The sequence below is a fragment of the Pholcus phalangioides genome, unplaced genomic scaffold (assembly GCF_987345545.1).
Source record: "Pholcus phalangioides strain wild (caught in Gottingen) unplaced genomic scaffold, Ppha-v1.0 ptg000039l_1, whole genome shotgun sequence".
In the NCBI taxonomy this organism is placed as follows: domain Eukaryota; kingdom Metazoa; phylum Arthropoda; class Arachnida; order Araneae; family Pholcidae; genus Pholcus; species Pholcus phalangioides.
The window spans coordinates 16,121,920-16,143,739 of NW_028301625.1; the positions used below are offsets into that span (position 1 = coordinate 16,121,920).

The 21,820-nt window shown below is 35.2% G+C and overlaps 1 protein-coding gene across 4 annotated transcripts in view; it reads left to right on the forward strand.

The window, feature by feature from the left end:
* Oseg6 (intraflagellar transport protein Oseg6) overlaps positions 1–21,820 on the forward strand; it is a 143,076-nt gene that overhangs the window by 41,507 nt on the left and 79,749 nt on the right. For all 4 annotated transcript variants that reach the window (XR_016195598.1, XM_089253481.1, XM_089253483.1 and 1 more), the window contains exons 10-18: positions 10,307–10,547; positions 12,240–12,354; positions 13,627–13,736; positions 13,954–14,076; positions 15,574–15,723; positions 16,282–16,362; positions 19,221–19,287; positions 20,477–20,637; positions 21,245–21,282. Coding sequence is in view for 3 of the 4 variants with exons in the window: in XM_089253481.1 (XP_089109607.1) it covers positions 10,307–10,547; positions 12,240–12,354; positions 13,627–13,736; positions 13,954–14,076; positions 15,574–15,723; positions 16,282–16,362; positions 19,221–19,287; positions 20,477–20,637; positions 21,245–21,282 (1,086 nt within the window). In the remaining variant the exon portion in view is untranslated. The remainder of the gene's footprint in view (positions 1–10,306; positions 10,548–12,239; positions 12,355–13,626; positions 13,737–13,953; positions 14,077–15,573; positions 15,724–16,281; positions 16,363–19,220; positions 19,288–20,476; positions 20,638–21,244; positions 21,283–21,820) is intronic.

The following is a 21,820-nucleotide window of genomic DNA, read 5'->3' on the forward strand; positions in this document are numbered from 1 at the left end:
GTAAAGACAATTTCATTCCATTGTGCCGTCCACATCCTTCTTTCATCGCACCATTGGCGGCAGAGACGTCTGTGGTTCTGCGTCAAGGGTAGACGAAGCAATGGACGTCTTGCGGACAGACCACTCTGCTGTAAACGGCGTCGAATGGTACGCGCAGACACTGGATGATGCGGTACAGACTGAATGTGCTGTGCTATGGTTCGTGATGTGGCTGAGCGATCCGTCACTGCCATACGCACAATACGCCTGTCATCACGTGAAGTGGTGCACTGAGGTGGATGCGATCGAACACGTCGGTCCGTCGTACCCTCCTGCATCCAACGATCACATATCCGCATTACAGTTGTTTGGTTTCGTCCAACACGACTACCGATTTCCCTGAAAGATAATCCACAATCTCGGTAGGCCACTATCCTTCCTCTGTCGAACTCGGATACTTGATCAAAAGATGATTGCTGTTTTCTACGAGGCATAATTGATCGTTTTTTTGAAAAAACCACAAGAAAAACACAATTGCCGTACTTCAAATCGTCGAAATCTCCAAGCCTTAAATAGCGCTTTGAAGTGGCGCCACAGGCGCGCGTGATGTGCGTCTGCGCTGAAATTCCAATCATTTGCATATCTCACCTCCGCTAATGCATGTTGTAAATTTCATATTATTTGCATGCTTCCTTCAGGGTGTTGCATTTACGGTGGCCAGCAGTGTATATATACATCTGTATTAAAGATGTTTTACCAATCTATGCATTTCATACTTAGCTTCAAACAAATAACTTTACCTGATAACTCTCATTTGACCTTATACTTTATTTCGGTTGGTTATTGATTGAAACATGAATTAAACATATTGATACAAATACAATGCCACAACAGGCACAATTCCCAACGAGGTGGCTGAGAAAAAGATGCCCATAACAAATATGGATGTCATATATTTCAAAAATAAAATAAACACACATCACAGAACTTTCACACATGATTTGTCATACAAAAACATTTTATTTCAAACATGTCCATAGAGGGATATCATAATCACAATTTATTTGTTGAATGCTTATTAGAAATCACTATTTCAAGAACATAAAAATTCTTCAGGGATTCATTAATTTTTATCTGCATCTTCAAATGTTGATTTACCTGAAATTAGAATGAGAGGAAGAAAAAAAAAAACCTTTTATTATGCTTATCAATCTTCAAATATGATACACATTTTGTTTTGAATTATAACACAATCTTTAGTTGTGTATAAGTACACATAAACTGTGCACAATACCACTTTTTTGACATTGAGGCAACTTGACATCATTTTATGACAGTAAGAACCAAAATGCATCAACAGTGTTTTGCAAGGAAGGCCTGACATTGATCACAGATGTACTTGTTCATGTCTAGATGTATTTACCTATGGCTTGACAAATCCTAGGAGCCAAGTCTCCATGACACAAAAAAAATTTACATTGGCACCTACAATTTTTTATGCATGAAATTTTTTGGAATTTATGTCTGTGCGTTGGAAAGGTCATCAAGTGCTGGCAAAGTCGAATAATTTTTTTTATTTTGCACTATTTCTCTTAAAAATATGCTTGGCTGTCAAGAAATTTGACAGACCCCTAATTTTTTTTAATTTTGCAAGTTCTGTGTCTACCCTAAAATTTTGGTCACAGATAAATGAAGCAAAAAACTTTGGCAGGCAGCTTATTTTCTTTTTCACTCTAAAACACATCCTTAGCAATCTCTTGTAGATCGGATAACCCTCATTTATATTAACATAGAAATTTTGCAGTGTCCATATGATGTCACTGTAGTTAAAAGGTATGATATTATTTGTTGTCAAGGGTAATTGTTTTATTATTTCCATTCACAAAATTTGCTCATTGGTGAATATGATTATAACTTTTTCAAAGAATTAATATCATAGTTTTTCAGTTAGCGAAAATTCTCAAGGTTTTTTTTTAATGTCCTCCCTTTTATTTATATAAAGTTAAACCTTGTTACAGCGCCACCCCGCTTAGCGCCACAAATTTTCAGTGAACAAATATTCCATACATGGACTATGATGTAAAAAACCCATTTTAGCATGAACGTGTTATAATGTCCACTATTGTTTGGGTTCATACAAAGTCTATGTGTCATCTTGCGAGAATTTCCACACTTCCTTTCCCATCATTTTTTTTTTTTTATATAGGAGTTGAGGATTTATCTTTTCATTCCATTGTTATTATCGGTCTACATAACAACAGTCTGAGCAAATGATTTAAAGAATAGAGATTGGTGTATGGTCAAAAGGTTTTGACAGTGCTTTACAAAGCCCATTTATAAAGAGCCAACCTATGCAAAGAAATGGATTTGCTGTTAAGGGAAAGTGTACCACACACAAGCATACTGCACCACTTTGTTCAAGGTTGTCAAGACAAGTTTTTCAACAGTGCATGTTTTTACTCACACTGGTCAAATTTAGAGCAGTACAAAAAATCATCTCTCAATTTTCCCTTTTGTCTATTTTGTTTTTGCACATATAAAATGTGCTGCTAAATTTATGCAGAACTGAAATAATTTCAGAGGTAAGAGTGTATATTTCTGTTATATAAGTTTGATATTGAGAAATATTCAAGTGATTGTACAGTGTTTACAATTTTATAAATTTTCTCAATTTAAAATTGAATGCATATAAAATAGGTTATTTTATTCATGGAGCAACATAAATTAGACACTAAGCTATAACATTTCGTAATAAACATGTTAAATTATGTAATACAGCCTCTCAGAGAAATGCTACTCTGACTATGATCCGATATAATGCCAACATTCTTTGGGACAGATGGTGGTGTTAAATTAGGGTTTGACTGTATTTGTTCAACTAGGGTTGTTGATACAAATGAAATCAGTAAAAATGTGGTGATATAATGTTGAAATACATTATGTGTCATTAAATCATGCATGGAAATATTTTATTTTACATGAAAATAATAATGGAAACTATATTACTTTTAAAGGCAAATACATAGAATTAAAATTACTTTTGTTTGCTTCGTGAAACCTTCATATAACATCATAGCTAGATACAGCCAAGTTCCTAGGGAACAAGATATTTTGAGTTAGAAAAGTCTCACAAGTGTATACACAAATGCAAAAACTGTCTACTAACAACATGGTCAAAAAATAAATGCTTCTTAAAAATTTATAAATTCTATAACGTCTCAAAATGTTCTATTTTAAACTTCTAAAATATTTGACATGGAAAAAAAATTATTAGTCCAATCCGAAATAAAAAATTCTGAAAGGTATGTGTGTTTAACCATACACATAAAATCAAACACAATTGTCAGCAAAAAATCATATTTGAACTCAGCAAGGCCATAACACCAAATACTGAAGTAGTGGGTTTTGAACAGTAATCTGCTTCTCTCATGATGATGGCCCATATCCTTCAACACTAAAAACTGCGCCAAAAAATTCCAATTGTTTTTTAGTCTCATTGTATAAATTTCATTTTTTTATATTTCAACAAAACAACATAATGATTCCTCAATAAATATGCTTCATTTCAGAGCGAGTTACAGAGTGCAATTTTTCAAGAAGTTGCATACGATTTTCTTCTTCTAAAAATTTAACTTTCGCCAAGTCTTACAATATTGTTCATTTGAACAGTTCAAGATTGATAATCAAATCAAGATTTTAATCCTTCAGTGCATGAAATTTACAGAAATTAATACTTGACATTATACTGCAAATTTACCAAGCTTCATTTTAACATTGTCGCTTATCAGTTTCTTTATGCATTGAAGGAGGGAGTAATCTAAAATACAAATTTGCAATTTCCTTATTTACTGCTGAGTACATAGCATAGTCATCAAGCACAATTTTTATCGTATCAATAATATTCAAATTATTTATTTACACACATGCTCAATTTACTTAGACACAATTTTTCATAAAAAAATTTCATTTAGCAAAACACATAGAATGCAAAACTCTGCTGATATAGTAATTGCAGATTCATATTTCATTTGCTATGTAAATACACTGCTGGCCACCGTAAATGCAACACCCTGAAGGAAGCATGCAAATAATATGAAATTTACAACATGCATTAGCGGAGGTGAGATATGCAAATGATTAGAATTTCAGCGCAGACGCACATCACGTGCGCCTGTGGTGCCACTTCAAAGCGCTATTTAAGGTTAAGCTTCAAAGCGCTATTGGAGATTTCGACGATTTGAAGTACGGCAATTGTGTTTTTCTTGTGGTTTTTTCAAAAAAACGATCAATTATGCCTCGTAGAAAACAGCAATCATCTTTTGATCAAGTATCCGAGTTCGACAGAGGAAGGATAGTGGCCTACCGAGATTGTGGATTATCTTTCAGGGAAATCGGTAGTCGTGTTGGACGAAACCAAACAACTGTAATGCGGATATGTGATCGTTGGATGCAGGAGGGTACGACGGACCGACGTGTTCGATCGCATCCACCTCAGTGCACCACTTCACGTGATGACAGGCGTATTGTGCGTATGGCAGTGACGGATCGCTCAGCCACATCACGAACCATAGCACAGCACATTCAGTCTGTACCGCATCATCCAGTGTCTGCGCGTACCATTCGACGCCGTTTACAGCAGAGTGGTCTGTCCGCAAGACGTCCATTGCTTCGTCTACCCTTGACGCAGAACCACAGACGTCTCTGCCGCCAATGGTGCGATGAAAGAAGGATGTGGACGGCACAATGGAATGAAATTGTCTTTACTGACGAGTCATGCTTCTGTCTGCAACACCACGATGGTCGGATTCGAGTCTGGAGACACCGTGGAGAGAGGATGCTGAACAGCTGCGTTATGCACCACCACACTGGTCCTGCACCGGGTATTATGGTATGGGGCGGTATTGGATATCACTCTCGCACTCCTCTAGTACGCATTGCCGGTACTTTAAAAAGCCAGCGCTACATCTCCGAGGTGTTGGAGCCAGTTGTCCTTCCTTACCTTCAGGGCTTGCCCACAGCCATATTTCAACAGGATAATGCGCGACCACACGTGGCACGCATTGTCCAAAGGTTCTTCGTCAATCGCCAGATTAAATTGCTTCCCTGGCCAGCTCGCTCTCCGGATCTTTCGCCGATAGAAAACATGTGGTCCATGGTTGCTCAACGATTGACCCAGATTACATCCCCAGCTGCCACACCAGATCAACTTTGGCAACGCGTGGAAGCTGCTTGGTCTGCAGTACCCCAAGAACACATCCAAAGTCTCTTTGAATCAATGCCGAGGCGTGTGGCAGCGGTGATCTCCAACAATGGTGGCTACTCTGGCTACTGATTTTGGCAGGAACCACACTTCACAGAAGTCTATAAATTTAATCATTTGATGCTTGGTCAACATGTTATCTACAAAATAAATATTGTTGCGATATCTCTTGTCTTTCTTGGTGTTGCAATTTGGGTGGCCAGCAGTGTATTTTTAAAATATTGAAGTTGTTTAATATTTTAATTTGTTTAAAATATTATTGCTTGCACTAACAGGTAGGTGCTCCTTCATACAAAATCATGTTCTGATAATATTTTTTTAAGACTGAGGCACAGCTTAAAATACAGAATTACAATAAGCTGCAAGGCAGTTAATTATCTTTTAATTATAAATTGTCAATAATTTAAACTTTAGTAGCTCCAAAAAGAATTTGCAATTCATTGTTTCAACAAAGTCATTTGAAAGCAATAAAATTTATAACTAAAAAAAATCATTTAACAAATTAATCTTTAAGTGGCACTCGATATTAAAAATAGTATTCAGCAGGGCCCTTGGGTGGGGTGCTGCCCACCTTAATTTAGAATGATTTTTTTGTGAATTTTTTTTTTTTATTTCGTTTCCATTAATGAGACCCAGTTCTATGAAGCTAGGGAAATGAAACTACTCGTTCCTTCAAGCATCCAAAAGCACGGGTCCTTGGAAAGATTTCAAGTGTGAGGTCGATGAGCTCGGACAAGAAAAATATACAAATACAAATACAACGCCACAACAGGCAAATTGCCCAACGAGGTGGCTGACTTAAGACATGGATCCCCGAGACATTTTTTGGAGGCCCTACCTACTACTGCTACACCCCCCTCCCCCCGCGGAACCCCCAACGAATCGGTACATGCGGGAATTTGCGTGTACGTGTAGTGAAACCTGACGTGAAGTTTTTTTTTTGTTTCTCTGTAATGCTTGTTATGTGTAGTGCCGCCATCTGCCACCAGTTTTTCAAACTATGAGTGAAGTGTTATGATTGAATGATTTATCGTTGTAGGACTGTTGCTCTCTGTGGCGAGACTTTTTAACGGGGAGATCGACTCGCATTTGCGCCTTGAAGTTGGGAACCACAGAAAACCAACTTCAGCCGACCACCACTGTGGGGTTCGAACCCGGATCCTCGCATCGCGAGTCCGTCACTATAACCACTCGACCACCACAGCGGCAAAAAGTGTAATTATGTAAAGGTGGGTGGATTTGAACCCATGTACCCTGAACTCTTCCCATCTCTAACTCTGTATCTTACCAACCCACCACTACAGCACTAACTACAGCACTATTTTTACTATTATTATATACTGAATCTTATTCTTAAAAAAAGGCCACAAAATATATGAAAAATGACGAGTCCTCATACGTTTACAAAATAACTAAACTAGCTAGCAATATAAGAGTAAAAAATTTTTGAAAGCACGGGTGACAAAAATTTATGGCGAGAAAAAAAATCCCTCAAGAAAAAGTTTGTTTAAAATCAGTTGTAAACATGAAATCGCTGTCACCACCACTGCAGAAAAATGATGGTTAAATAATTAGTAGTAGTTGTAGGCTTCAAGCGGCATCCCGATTGGTTAGACATCCGTCACTCTCCGAAACAAAAAATTTTCTCTCTGTCTAAGTACTATTTCATGTCACATGATCCTAAAGACCGGTAGTTCACGGTTCCCTGTGGTTCCTCTCAACTACTAGTAGTTGAAGCAGTCCTTAACTTTGGTCCTCCAACCAATAGTTTCTAAGGACTGCAGAGATAGTTCACCCCCAGGACCGGATTAAGGATTAAGACGCTTGAATGCCCTAAGCACTTAAGTAATTTTGGTGTGTGTCCCCCACCATTTTATGGTGTTTGCATGCCATTGGCTATAGTTCAACGATTTTTTACATTTAAAGGGTATAGTTTACTTTCAGGCCTTCACATTTCGCTTTATTTTGGTGAGAATTGGCAATATCGGATATTGCCGATTCTATCCAGGGTGACCATACGCTCTGTATTTCCCATCTATCTATCCGTTGAATCAATTGAAAAAATATATATACTATAAGAAACATTAAATGAAATTTTATGTTTCAGCTGCAGGCAGAATATAATGCAAATATTTCTAAGTACACATTTCATTCATTTGAAAGAACCCCCACTTTTTCCAGTTTTGCAAGCAAAGCCTTCGAAGACATCTTCAAAACCAATGCTATGTAACACATCTGCTTCTACTGTTAGTAAAGATGAAGCATCAAGCCTTTCTATTGGTCTGCAAATTTTTGTTTCAGTGCTTGACATAATTCTGGCTTCAAAATTACAAAGTTCATTTCTATAGCTTTTTCGTTAAAATTTTTCTTGATTCAATATTTTTCTTAATTAAGAATTTTAATAAATTTTACATTTTATTTGTTGGAATTGAGCAAGCCAAAGAAGAGCACGTCAATGTTACCATCATTTTAATTTTCCAAAATGTATGTTTTGGAATTTTTCCTTTCATATTTTCCAAAAAGACAAACCTTTGATTTTTACCTTTTGTTCTAGCCTTTTAAAAACATTTCAAGTTATTTTCCCCCATTGACCCACACCCACGGATTAGCACACCAACCTCTCGATGAGTATTTAAAAAAGGCTACCGTTCGGAATCGGCTATAAATTGTAGGTCCGGGTCTAATTAGTCTTGTGTGAAGAAAATGACTATGGTACAACAAAAGTGATCAAATGACCACTTATTAACTGCTTTTTAGAATTTCCCTAACTGGTTTCAGGAGGAACCACTGAACCTCAGCATGGCCACAATATTATCTGTAAGTAATGTACCTTATTTTTGGTTAATCAGCATCATCAGGTACCTTTTGTTTCTGATGTATTTTTGAGTGAGTTTGCAATCTCTAGATCTGGTAGCTTTTTTTTTTTTTTGCTTTTACAGGGGTTAAACTGTACTGTTAATCTACTTATAATCCATATATGAGTATACCAGCAGATCTGCACTTTTAAATTTATGTCCTTATTCTGTATAACTTGGCTTACTCAGTGCTTTCTTGACTCATGGGACCACCCAACCATGCCTCTGGGAAATTCCAAGAAGGGCCTCGTGACAATCACATCTGGTTACAATTTTTGAGAGTAGTAAGCAGGGTTGGTAAAAAAAACGTTTTTTTTAAAAAACCCCAAAAACCCTGTTTTTTTTTTTTTGGTTTAAGCCAGGTCTTTTTGGTTTTAATAGAATTTACATTAAAAACAATAAAATTTCTGAAAAATTGTTCAAACTTCTAATAATTAATTAAAATAAAATGTTTATTAATGTAATTAACACAATTCCCATATTAACTAATCTATAAATATTTCGTACATTTTAATAAAAGCCAACTTTTGCAATTTAGTTATTTTATAGCTTAACTCAAGGAAATATTTTGTGTTTGAGAATTCTCTTAATGTTATTAACCATATAATAAAGATGTTTACCCTAGTTACTCTTTCAATATGCTTAATTAGGACTATTTTGCAAAATCTATATGATAAAAACTAGGTAAATATAATGTTTAATGAAGCATAATTAATGCAATTTAATTAGCAATGATTTGCAATATGCAGGGTGATTATAACTAAAGTTCTGATTAACTAAAGTTCAAAACACTGTAAAATAAAAACTAATGGTCAGAATGACTTGAAAATTTGCATGAATGTTCCTGAGGCAATGGAATTTTATATGGTAAGGGGAAAAAATACTTAAAAATGTAAAATAGATGATGCTGTACTCATCCAGCACATGGGAAATTTGCTTGCCAAATGATAACCAGTCAAGTGAAAATGATTATGCAATTAGCAATGATTGCGTTATCATTTATGCAATGGCATGATTTCATAATTCATGGAAACATCACAAAAATGAAGTAATTTAAACAAACAACTGCAACTTGCACAAGAAATGTTAAATATATTGTCCACTGTGTTCTGGCTGTGAGGTGGAAGCTCAAAAATGCTTGTTCAACTACGGATCAGAGTATTATATGGTAATGATGTGTAGATGTGCTTTCAATTCACTAAAGTTTGCAATATGACCACTGCACATGACATTTTGGGGTATCCCCAAAGCCAAAAGTTGCAAGGGTGATAGTAGCATATTCACATTGTATTCAGGTGAATATGGCAGTCAGGTGTTGTATCATGTTGTTATTGTCAAAATGGTTCTTCAGCTGCTGCTTCACTGGTGTTGCAATGTGCATCTTGATAAAAGTTGTGCTATCCACCAGGGCTGGACAAATCGAAAAAAAAAATTAGGTGCCAGCCAAATTCATTAAGAGCAAAGCATGTTTTTTCCTAACAAAAACAATCCGGAGTAATGTGTTTTGTTTTTGTTTTTTCCTAGGACTTCATGACCAATTCTTATGTTGGAAGACACATTATTACGAAATCAAAAAAAAAAATTGTCTCATACTTATGTACTTCATTTTAGCAATAATGCATATAAAATTTTAGGTGCCAAAACCGATTTTCTAGTCACCCTAGCATCTGAGATTTGTCCAGACCTGCTATTCACTCACTGATGCTGTTGAAGGGCCAAAATGATATGGTTGCGCAAAATAGATTACACTGCTGGCCAAGTACAGCATCCTCTACTTGTACATTTTAAACTATTTTTTTCTTTCACCAAAAGAAAATTCCATTGCTTCATGTAATGGATCCATGCAAATTTTCAAGTTATTCCGACCAGCAGTTCTTATTCATGTTTTGGAATCAGAACTTTAATTATAACCACCCTGTATATAGCTGATTATTTTTCATAAATCACTTACTACTGTACATCATAACCAAATGGTGACCCAGTTCATATTCCAAGGAATTTCTAACTGAAAATTATTTGGACAGGGATCACCAACCCAGTGTCGTCTTAACGCATGGGCCCACCTGAGCATGGCCCGGGGGCCTCAAGAGAAGAGGGGCCTCACAAAAATGAGATCACAAAATACTGGGGCAAGTACTGAGTGTGATACTCTATGTTCTTAAATTTCACGAGTCTCTTTATACTTATGCTTTACTCAACTTTGTTTTTACAGGATAAAAATTTATGATTTAGCTGATATGAAAGAAGTTCTGCATGTCATGACTGTAGATGAGGAAAGGAGTTTAGACTGGCTAGAGTGGACTGATGATGGGCAGCTTTTAGCTGCTTCTGGTGCAGATGGAAATCTTCATGTTTTTCTCACTAGTCTTCCAATTTTGGGTGACACAAATTCATCAAAATTAGCTGTATTGACATCTTTACGAGAAGTTACGGTGATCGATGTTACTAAAAAAGTAATTCTGAGCTTCTCATTTTGTAAACAGAATGGAATTAACCGCAACAAGTCATTGTTTCCGCACATTTGTGTTTCATATAGAATTGTAATAGCCTAGTATACATGTATATTTTCTCAAATCTTGCAGTTCTTGTGTTTATTTCTGTTCATGTGCTTGTCTTGGGCGTTAATGCGCCCTTGGGGGCGATGGAAAATTCCAGGGGGGCGGTGGAAGCTACGGGTATAACATAGGATCCTATGGGTTAGATTGCATTGGGGTAGTGGGAGAAAAAAATTTCTGAAGAAGGGGGGGTGATGGGACAAAAAAGGTTGGGAAACCGATTTAGTTGATCAATTACCTGCTCCCCTATTCTTTTTTCGGAGACTTCAATGACAGTAGATGTCATCTATTGACAAATATTCTATAAAGTTATTCAGAAAAGTTAATAATATTGCAAACTAGAGATCCCATAAATGCTGAGTTTTTGGACTGAGATTTTGTGCAGTTTCTATATAGTTAGCTTGGGCTTTTTTAGCAGCATCATAGGGTCCTTTGACAAACTGATTCTTCTGAGGGCCCTCTTTCTACCAGATAAAAATACTGGTCGACCAATTTGCATACTGTCACAAATTGTAAGCAGATCTAATTCTCATGAGGTTCCAGGTTGTGTTTGAGTGAGGCCCACGCATTAAGAATAAGCCAAGTTCTACAGAATAAAGATGTGAACTTGAAAATTTGCAAATCTTTGATTTATTAGCGGATAAACTGCATGGTTACAGGGGTAGTATAGTTAATTATTATTACCTGTGTGAGACAGTTTCGTTTCCCCTATGGCGTATAAGCCTCCTCAGTAAAACAACCATGAAAATTCGCTGCTGTGTTTCCAGCCAGATGAAATGTGTCAAAAATTCCCGCCTGGCAATCCGGTCGTTAGGGAGCTAGCCTTTGATTGTGCAGGTCTGGGTTCAAATCCCAGTTTGGGGGGAGAGACTTTCAATATCCTTGCTTAAAAATGTTCAATACATAATTCTGCCCCTTAGATTAGTTACTTCTGAAATAGAGACAGGAGGGGGGAAGGCACCAAAACGCTTCAAGTGCTTAGGGCCTTTAAACATTTTAATCCGGCCCTGCAGAGTGCCCACATTGTCAAAGGCCATTGACCATTGCTCATGCTTTTATTTGTTCACATCATCGTTATCATTTTACGACTGCTTTTGGTCATAGTCATCATTCACTTCGTGACATTTTAAATGACCACTGTGATGCATCTCACATTTTTAAATTCATTAAAGCTATTGGTTTTTATGGCAAATTATAGTTTTTGCATTTTACGTCATTGATTTTACATTTCATGTATCACTGTTTTTTTTATTGTATACCATACACTTTTATCTTCCTGACATAACAAGAACAAATTTTATCTCATTTGGCCACTTGTTTTGGTGCAATTTGACCACCAAAACATATGGAAACATAGTAAAAACATACTCGGAAACATATTTTACTCCAGAAACATGGACTATACAAGCCTTCACATTTTTAATTATTGATTTTAGCCTGTTTATCCTTGATAAACATGACAATATTATCACTCATATTAATAACTTCCCCTTGGGTATAATGGAAAATTTAAATATGCATTTGTCTCTGTATTCTATGTATTGTGTTTATGGGTTAAATGAATTTTAATTATAATTTTTTTATTTGAAGGAACATCCAGTTGTTCTGAATATTGACGTTGAACCATCATTTCTTGCACTTGGACCTTACCATGTAGCTGTTGGAATGAACAATCGAGCGTGGTTTTATAGTCTTGGAAACAAAGGCAAGTTGGCTAATATTAAAAATATTTAGGAGAAATTTTGTATTTTGCTTTACATTCATAGGTCTGATAAAAGCATTTGTGTGAAGACGGGCTGTCTTAGGGCAGTGCGACTGGTGCAATTGCACAGGGTGCCAATGACAAGAAGCAATGAAACATGTTAGACATTACTAGAAAAATATCTTTAAGGTACATTTTTTTAAAAAATATACATGAAAAATGACAGAGATGAGAAAAAAAATTGAAGGTTTGAGTGTATATTAGTTATTTTCGAAAAGAAAAGAATGTATGCACAGTGCACCTATGTAGGCCCTACGTACTGTACATAGTAATTTTGGTCAAGAAAAATACACACACACTTGAGCTCTTTTCTTTTCGTTTGCCTCTGCAGGAGATTTTGGAGGGAAGACAACCTTCTTTCTCTTTTGTTGTGCTGTAAAAAATAAAAAAAATGGAGAAATCTCCCTCGGTCACCCAATTTTTCTGCTAACGAGAGCAAGAGTGTTTTCTGGTGTTGTGGGGAGTATTATAGGAATTGAAGGTGTTTTTTATGTCGGAAAGATTTTGAGCCAGAGGCCTTTCATGCCACTTTTTTCTCAATTTGTATTACTTGTATTAAAAATACAGAATCAAATCACCCCAACACAGTACAGTATTTCAAAAATATATATATTGAATAAATATTTAAAAAAAATAAATGAATTAAAACCTATTATTTGCTGACCATATCAAATAGGGATCCTGCACTTGGGTCTCATTTCTACCTTTCACATGAGGAAACAAAAATGTGCTCTCTCTCTCACAAGAAAACCCATGCACTTTGGTGCTCCCGATCACTGCTCTGTCTTCCGACTCACAGGAAAAATTATTTGTGCCCGCTGTAGGAGGGGCACCAAGTCTGAGGTTAGAGTGGACAAAAAAAGTTGGGGGAAATGATTTCTGGCCCCTCTATTAAGAGCACCAAATCCAATGTAAAAGAACGAAAGAAATTACAGAAAATTATTTCTGTCCACTTTAGGAGGAGCATCATATCCGAAGTGGAAACATGAAAAAAAATAGGATAACTTATTTGTGCCCACTCTAGGAGGGATATCAAGTCTGAGGTAAAAGGGCGAAAAATGGGAAATGATTTCTGCTCGCTCTAAGAGGAGCACCAAATCCAAGATAAAATGGCAAAAAAAAAAATTCTACATGATATGTTATGACATAAAATATTGCTGTTCCTTTGAATGCATCAAAAAAAAAAGTGATTGAAACATAATTTTTTTTTATTAGGGGAGGTGGAAGTATATGATAGAGAATATTTAGCTACTGTTTTTAGCATCAAATTAAATAGCGATTATGCATCAGCTTTGACAGAAGGGAAAATCCAACTGAACACTCTTGTAAGTAATAATCTAATTTTAAATTGTGATTTCAAATATTATGTATCAGGGTTGGACAAATATATTGCCACCATACTCGGAGCTTGTAAACACTTTGACCAAGTATGTATTTTTTTCAACCACATGCATGACGCTAGCATATAAAATATAATCCAAAGTTTTACTGTATATGCAATATAGAGATTTTCAAGTATATTTTTTTCTATGATACTCTTAGATTGACAGTGAACAGTTTGAATCAGAAGAACGAGAATCTAGGCTATTTCCAGAGTGTGATTACACTAACATCCGTATAACATGCCATGCTTTGACTGATGAATTTCTCATATATGCCACAGATGTAATTATTTTTTCAATTATCTATGTTGAAAGATTGGTCTTACATGTTGTGCCTTTCATAAGATACTGTTTTTATAAATTTCAAAATAGAATATTCTTAGTCTTTGTTTTTTAATTGTTAATAAATATCTAATGGTAATAAATTAATTAATTTTCAGTTAACCAAGTTCTGTTTTTTTTTTTCATCTCATTGCAATACTACTTAAGAAGTTATCCGATTTACTAACTATTTTTTAATTCATTCAATTTTCTAGCATATCTAATTTTTTTTACCACTTATTTCTCAGATTATCATTTCTATAGCTCTCTTATCTTTTTTATTTCATTCCATGCTATTTATTTTCTCAGTGTTTTAATTTTCTTTTTAAATTTCCAGGTTTTGATTTTATATGAATTTTATTTTTTTTTATTTAACTAATTAGTGAATAAAAACACAAGTTCCTCATGTTCTATTGTGGTTAGCACACAAGTATACTTCTATTTATTTTTTATTATCTCTAAACCGGAATGAATATTTTTCCATCATTGTTTAGAATAAATTGTTGTATAAGATCAAACAATCTGGTTTGCGATCTCATCCTATGAAAAGCACTGTGTAAATTATTGATGTATATCAATCACTACGGTTCCTTTTTAACTATTATCCTTAGGAAGCCTTGCACCATATTTCGCTCCTGATGCCATCTTTAAATCAATTTTAGAACTATTTTTGTAGTTTTTATTCATAGCTATCGTCATATTGATATTAATATCACTTACCTGCATGCAATTTATCATTGGGTAAAGAAATTGTGCTGAATCAAGTGAGTGGGAAGGGAGTTTGAATAATGGTATTGATCTAATGGCTAAAAACTTTGTCAAAGACAGTGCCATATAACTGGTGCCTTTTCATGAGCCATAGGGTGGTGGCAAAATTTTTTATTGTAGAAGTTTTTATCTAAGTTTTTCACACATCCCCTCTATTTTTCAAATAGAAACTTATTTTACTGTTTGTTCAGTTGATACTAATTCATTGCAAATAATCCTACTGATATCACTAAATGTTAACATTTTTTTGCTCCTTGATTTGGAGTGATGTTTCATTTACTGAGAATTAGCTGAGAGAGACTTCCATTTTGCATTTTTACTTAGGTGTGCAATATGACTCTGAAACAATGTTTCATCATCAGTGATAATATGGGAAAAATATTGTTGATTCTCCAATAGATTTAGGCAGACTACAATCCTTCCCTCTATACAATAGCTCACAAAAACATTCAACAATAATAATGAACATCACTCATCAAGTCATCATCATATTTTGACATAAACACAGCTGAGAGAAACTGATACACTATGATGGTGAATTTTTACTGACCTGATTGTACAATGTCACCAATAATAGTGTATGTTGGGAAACTCACAGACCTAATTGTCAGATTTTGTATGTGTTTGTGGATGTGTATACATATTTTTTGCAGTTAAGTTATAGTTTCATGTTATTTAATCTTTCATCCAGACTGGGGCATTACACTATTTCTCTTTAGCGGATTGGCATAATGTGAATGACTATCGCCACATAGCTGGTATCAGGTGTATTTATCCAGATCCATCAAGTACACGAGTTGTAGTTGTTGATGACAAAATGGATGGATTTCTCTACAGTCCAGTATGTTTTTATATTTCTTCTGTATGCATATACATGTATATCCCTTTCAGACCTAGTGCACACAAAAAGAAGGTGTTTCTTTTTATGACTGTAGATGTATAAAACACCTATAGAGGTGAAGTCAGGGCTGAACTCATTAAGGTTAAAAAATAATATCTGCAGGGAGAAAAAGTAGCCCCCACATTTGTGGTATCTGGGTCTGAAATAGTTATATACATACTTACTTGTGCTATCAAAACTTCAAAATTTCATATATGAGCCCTGCAGTAGACAGGTCTTTATCTCTAACCCTTTTTGTATTAAATAACTGTGGTATAGAAATTGTTCAAACACATCTACTGAAAGTAGTGGTGTAAAAAAGTAAAAGCAGACTGTGATGCAATTGCAATTGTCTGGAGTTACGCCACATTTGCATAACAGAATTAAGGAAACTACACACATACTAATGGAACCTGAAAAAGATTGGTGGTAAAAAACCATTGAATAAAAAGAAATTATTTCACTTCATTTATACAGTTAATGATCATCTTATGTATATCCATTTATTTTACCTCTTAGGTGAATGACCAAATCAGTAACATTCAGGATTTTCCTTCACAGCACAAAAATGTATTATGGGATTCTTATCAGTCATCAAAAGTATGTAAAAATATTTTATTGCCTTTTCTTCTTGATTAGCTTTCTCACTCATATAAGATTCTCACATATATAAGATTTACCATTAGGATATAATTTCAATATATTATAGTGCAAAGGTTGATTTTATGTTTAATTTTCAATTGCATTATATAGTATATACAGGGTGATTATAAAAAAACTATCCCGACATATGGGCCCCTAACTATCATACCATTCACAGAAACTGAATGAAATTTTGGCATAAGGTATTTTGATGTATGCGCTCAAGAATGATATGGAAAACAACAGTGTCACTCTAACAGTTACGGTTACAGTGAGAAAATTTTGAAAATATCAAATGGCAACACCAAGTATTTTGTATTGGAATGTGATCTCTATTGTGAAAAACCCTAAATAGCGTTCGAACGGCAACTGTAGCATGAAAATCACTGGCGGTAGATAGGCTAAAAGTGAGGACAACCAATAAGGACAGAGAAGCAGCATAGAATAAAGCATTTTATTGTGTTTCACAAATTTTCCACATGACCTTGTGGAGGACTAATCAGGCTGGGATCTCAGCCGAAGAAACGGTGTGACGAATGAAACGAACATTAATGCTCTGGTGCACGGCAAAGTCCTTTTTACTTTTTCCTTGCCTAGCTCCGGGGATTTTCATGCTACAGGTGCCATTCCAACGCTATTTAGTGTTTTCAGTATGGAGATCGCATTCCAATACAAAAAAACTTGTTGTTGCCATTTGATATTTTCGAAATTTTCTCACTGTAACCGTAACTGTTAGAGTGACACTGTTGTTTTCCATATCATTCTTGAGCACATACCTCAAAATACCTTATGCCAAAATTTCATTCAGTTTCTGTGAATGGTATGATAGTTAGGGGCCCATATGTCGGGATAGTTCTTTTATAATCACCCTGTATATATATTTACCATATCTTAATTTAGTGGGAGAAAATTGTTATGTATCTGGCAACACACCAGAGAAACAGTTATTATGTTGCTCAAAGATAGACACAGAGGGAATAACATGACAGGGAATGGAGCTTTCCTATAAATATTGATGTGCATCTCAATCCTGTGGTAGATCCTGATACAACTGACTAATGAAAACACAGATTTTGATGTCGTCACTAAATAAAGCTCATGCAAAACATCGATTGTTAAAGGTAGGGTATCTCTTCCAAATCACTGGATAGGGGGAGTGTTTGAAGTAGAAGTTTTAAGACAGGGGTTCTTAACCTATGGGTCGCAACCCAAACTTGGGTCATAAGGTCTTTCAAGATAAGTCATTCAAATCCACTAACACCCAGGATTCATTCACACACAAGTAAATTACAAGCTTTTTTAATGTTCTTCTCATTCTCGGCAGACAACTCCAGGAAAGTCATTACCTCATGTGAGCTATGAATCCCATATCCCAGGAGATTACAACCTCCTTGACTCTCAATGCACATCTGACTGTTGCAGCACTCTCGATTCACTGATGCAATAGTGCTGTTTTTCCCATTGGTTATTGTGTCAGGGTCTACTTTAGGATTGAGACGCACATTAAAAATTGTCCTTAGTGAAATAGTAAAAAGAAAATGTACCCACTAATACATAATTACTTCATCAAATGCATAGTAGGCCATTTTCCAAATAATAATGCCACACCTTGTATGGCTTGCATATCTTTTGACTACATCCATGCTGTTGATACTGTTTCTTGGCCAGCAAGGTCACCAGACCTTTCGCCAATCGGAAAAGTATAGGACAAGGCGAGTCACCAGATTCAGACAATCCACCAAATGTCACAGATTCTGGAACAACAATTGAGGAATGCCTAGTACAATGTATCACAAGATGATGCTGAGAGGTATGAAATCAATCAGAAGAATGACTTTTCTGTCTCAGAGATATTGTTTTTTTTGCCTCAATTAATGTTTTGAATTTCTTGAGTTTTGGGGAATGTGAGAACAGCTTCGGTATAAGGGGCAGCTTGGTGATTTTCTGCGCCAAACAAGTCAGATGACCCAATCAGAAATCACTAAGGTCGTCAGACACATTACGAGCGCCGAAAACAAAAATCGCTAGCATAAAAAACAACGGCAACCAACAAGCACATAATAATTACTAAATATAATAATAATAATTATAAAACAACATAAGGCATCCAGACGCTTTCAAATAAACAACAGCCCTTCCTGTTGTTTAAAAAATAAAACTGTGGATAAAAATAAATTGATCAGGGTTTAAATAAAGCCCGGACCCTTGTTTAAATAATAAATCGATCAGGGTATAAATGAAACCTGTGCATTGTTTAAATAATAAATCGATCAAGGTTTAGATAAAACCCAGGCATTGTTTAAATAAATCCGGAACCCTTGTTTAAATAAATTGATAAGGGTATAAATAAAATACGGGCGCTGTTTAAATAAAGGAAAATATTAAAGGTACAACCTGTGAGAGACGATAGAAAAATCTGATAATGTTTGTTTCCATTGTTTTTTATGCTGGTGGTTTTTTTTTCGGCGCGATATATCCAATAATTAATCCGATCCACACACTACATTGTGAAAATCAAGCTCTCACAATCACGAAAAAAGATATCTTCTACCAACGGTTTTCAAAATGCCGCGGCTATGGGGTGACGTCATTTGGAAGAAAAAGTTTTACTTTGTTATGGTAATAATAAAACTGAACAATTTCTTTATATATTTCTACTTATTATAAAAAAAACATTGAAGTTCTCTTTTGTTCAAAATTTTATTTGTGGGAAAGTAACCTTTTATTTTGTAATAGAAATTTATTACAATTGTTTTAACTTAGAACTATGATTACTTCATTCATTAAAATAGGCGTATTTTTTTCAATCTTTCAAGGGAATATTTCTTGCATACAATGACCAAACAATATATGTTTATGTTTATGCAAGAGATACAGTTGAAGGTACGTATTTTCAAACTTTCTGATTTAAAGTTATATTTTAAAAATTCCTCGAGATATGATTATATTAGGAAGTTTGTTCAAAAAGTATCCAACCATAATTTTTCTTGTGTGAACCAATGAAGCTAGGAAGGGCTGGTTCTGTGCACTTATGTAGGTGATTCTAGTGTAAACCTTGATTATTTTCTTGTCTGCAGAAGCTGCCAGTTGCCAGTACTTGGCAGACCACAGATGAGTGAGGAAGTGTGAGTGCCGTCACATTCTCATTTTTGATGAAATAGCAGAAAAAACGAAAAATGCTGCTGAATTAAGTGTAATGGAGTTGCCGATTACAACACAGAACTTCTTGGTAGTACTCCTTGGTGACGGTTGTGCAGTAGTACGGTGCATACTCATGATGAACATTGAATGTCCTTGCAGACCACATTGTCTGTCAAAATGAAATGAACGGATCTAATGTTAATGCCCCCTCGTCTGCAAGTTTTCTGATCATGATCTGATGACTCTGCATCACCAGATTCTTTACGTGGTCGATAATGATCTTATTTCTGGATGTTAAGGGTATACTAACGTGCTTTACTCCTCATTGATGTGTGGCCATCTTTGAAGTGGTTATACCTCTTCTTTATTGATGTGGTGCCCATTTCTTCCTCTCCAAAGGTTGGTTGAATCTTGTGGATTGTTTTCACTTGGCAATCACCAAGCTTCACACAAAATTTAATTCAGTGGCATTGTTCAAGTTTTCCTGCCATTTTGTCAAAAACGAAAGTGTGACAGTGCTCACTTAGACGTTTTCATTCATCAGCAGTCTGCTGGGGACTGGCAGCTTCTGCAAGCAGGTAAAAATTCAAGCATATACACTAGGATTGCCTACACATGCGCAACAAACCAAGCCTCCCTAGCTTCCTTAGTTTACGCATGAAAAGTTATGGTTGGATGCTTTCTGTACAAACCTCATACATTGCCCAAGTTTTGAAAACATCACTTCAAAGAAGTTCTCTCTATCTCACATGCATTTATGTGAAGTTTAAAGGAATTTAAACAACTTTTGGTCATTGGGAAACTGTATAATGAAAAAAATAAAATATTTTATATTATATATATAATATATAATATTTTATGCTAGGAATTTCAGTTTTGAGAAGTTTTTAAAATGCTGTAGGATAGTGTTAAAAGTTAAATAATTCCTTAGGTTCCAAAGTTACGCTGGTTCATCAAACAAAGTTATCTCCAGGGCAATATCCATTATTACTTTACAATGGAGAGATTACATGTCAGACACAAAGTGGTAAAACTGCAACATTGTTATTGAACACTTCAATGGAAAAAACAAGTGATATATCTGCTAAGGAAGTAAGTATTCTAAGGAAGTAAGGTAATGATCACCCCTCTTTTACAAATTTTTTGTCCCACCAGTGACTGCAAAAGAGAAGTTTTACTGTATATAAAGGGTGCATAGGTAACAGCATGCACAACATTTTACTGGAGAACCGTTGATCTTAGACAGAGACATACTTCCCATTAGAAAAACTATTCAAATGACATGTAGAGCTCAGATAAATCATGTCGCAAGGGGTTGCACAGTATTTAAATAAAAAAATTAACTTTTTATGAACATTCTGTGTCCAAAAACCAAATTAAAGTTTACAGTATCTTCTGGGGCCAACAAAAAAAAATGTTTCTAAATGCAATATTCGCTGAGATATTTGAATTTGAAACACAGAGAAAAGTTAGGAAAAAACAACATAAAAGGATGGCTTTTGCAACATGAATGATGCATGTGAGTTTTACACATTACTTTGGGTACTTTTTCTAATTGGAAGTATTCCTCTAGGATCAATGATTTACTATTAAAATGTCATGTGTGCTGTTACCTATGCATCCTGTATAATATTTTATTATAAATTTATATTCACTTCTGTTTCTTTTCTTTAAAAATTCATGGTTTTTACCTTTGCAGCTTGAAGAAACACTAAAGAATGCAATCAAGCTGAAGAGGTAGGTCTATTTTTTTTAGAAATTTTGTTTTTAATCATCTTCATTTTTTAAGGCAAAATAATATGATGAGAATTCTCATTTTAGATTGAAATAAAAATTTTTGAACAAACAAATAAACCTATTAGCATATACTTTTTATTTACAAGATTCATTTAAAAAGTGGTACATCACCATTATTCAGCTGAATTGGACCAGAAAATTTGGTGGCTAATTTAGTATGACCACCTGACAAACAGGTGGAGGTGTGTCTTGAGAACAGGGCAGAGCATTGATGCCTTTTAAACATGAAAATGTCAATAAATACAGTGAAAGATAATGTCTCCCTGACTAAGATAATTTGTCACTGTACTGTCGTTTGGTCATAGTGACTGATTAGCATCGTGAGGACGCATGCTCGAATACCACTTGGGACACAGTTACCGGTAGTCTGAAATTGGTTTTCTGTGGTTTTTAAAAAGTCACCAGAGACAGCAACAGGCCTAAAATGGTGTTAAACCATTACACTTCACTCATAATTTAAAAAGTAGATGGCAGCATA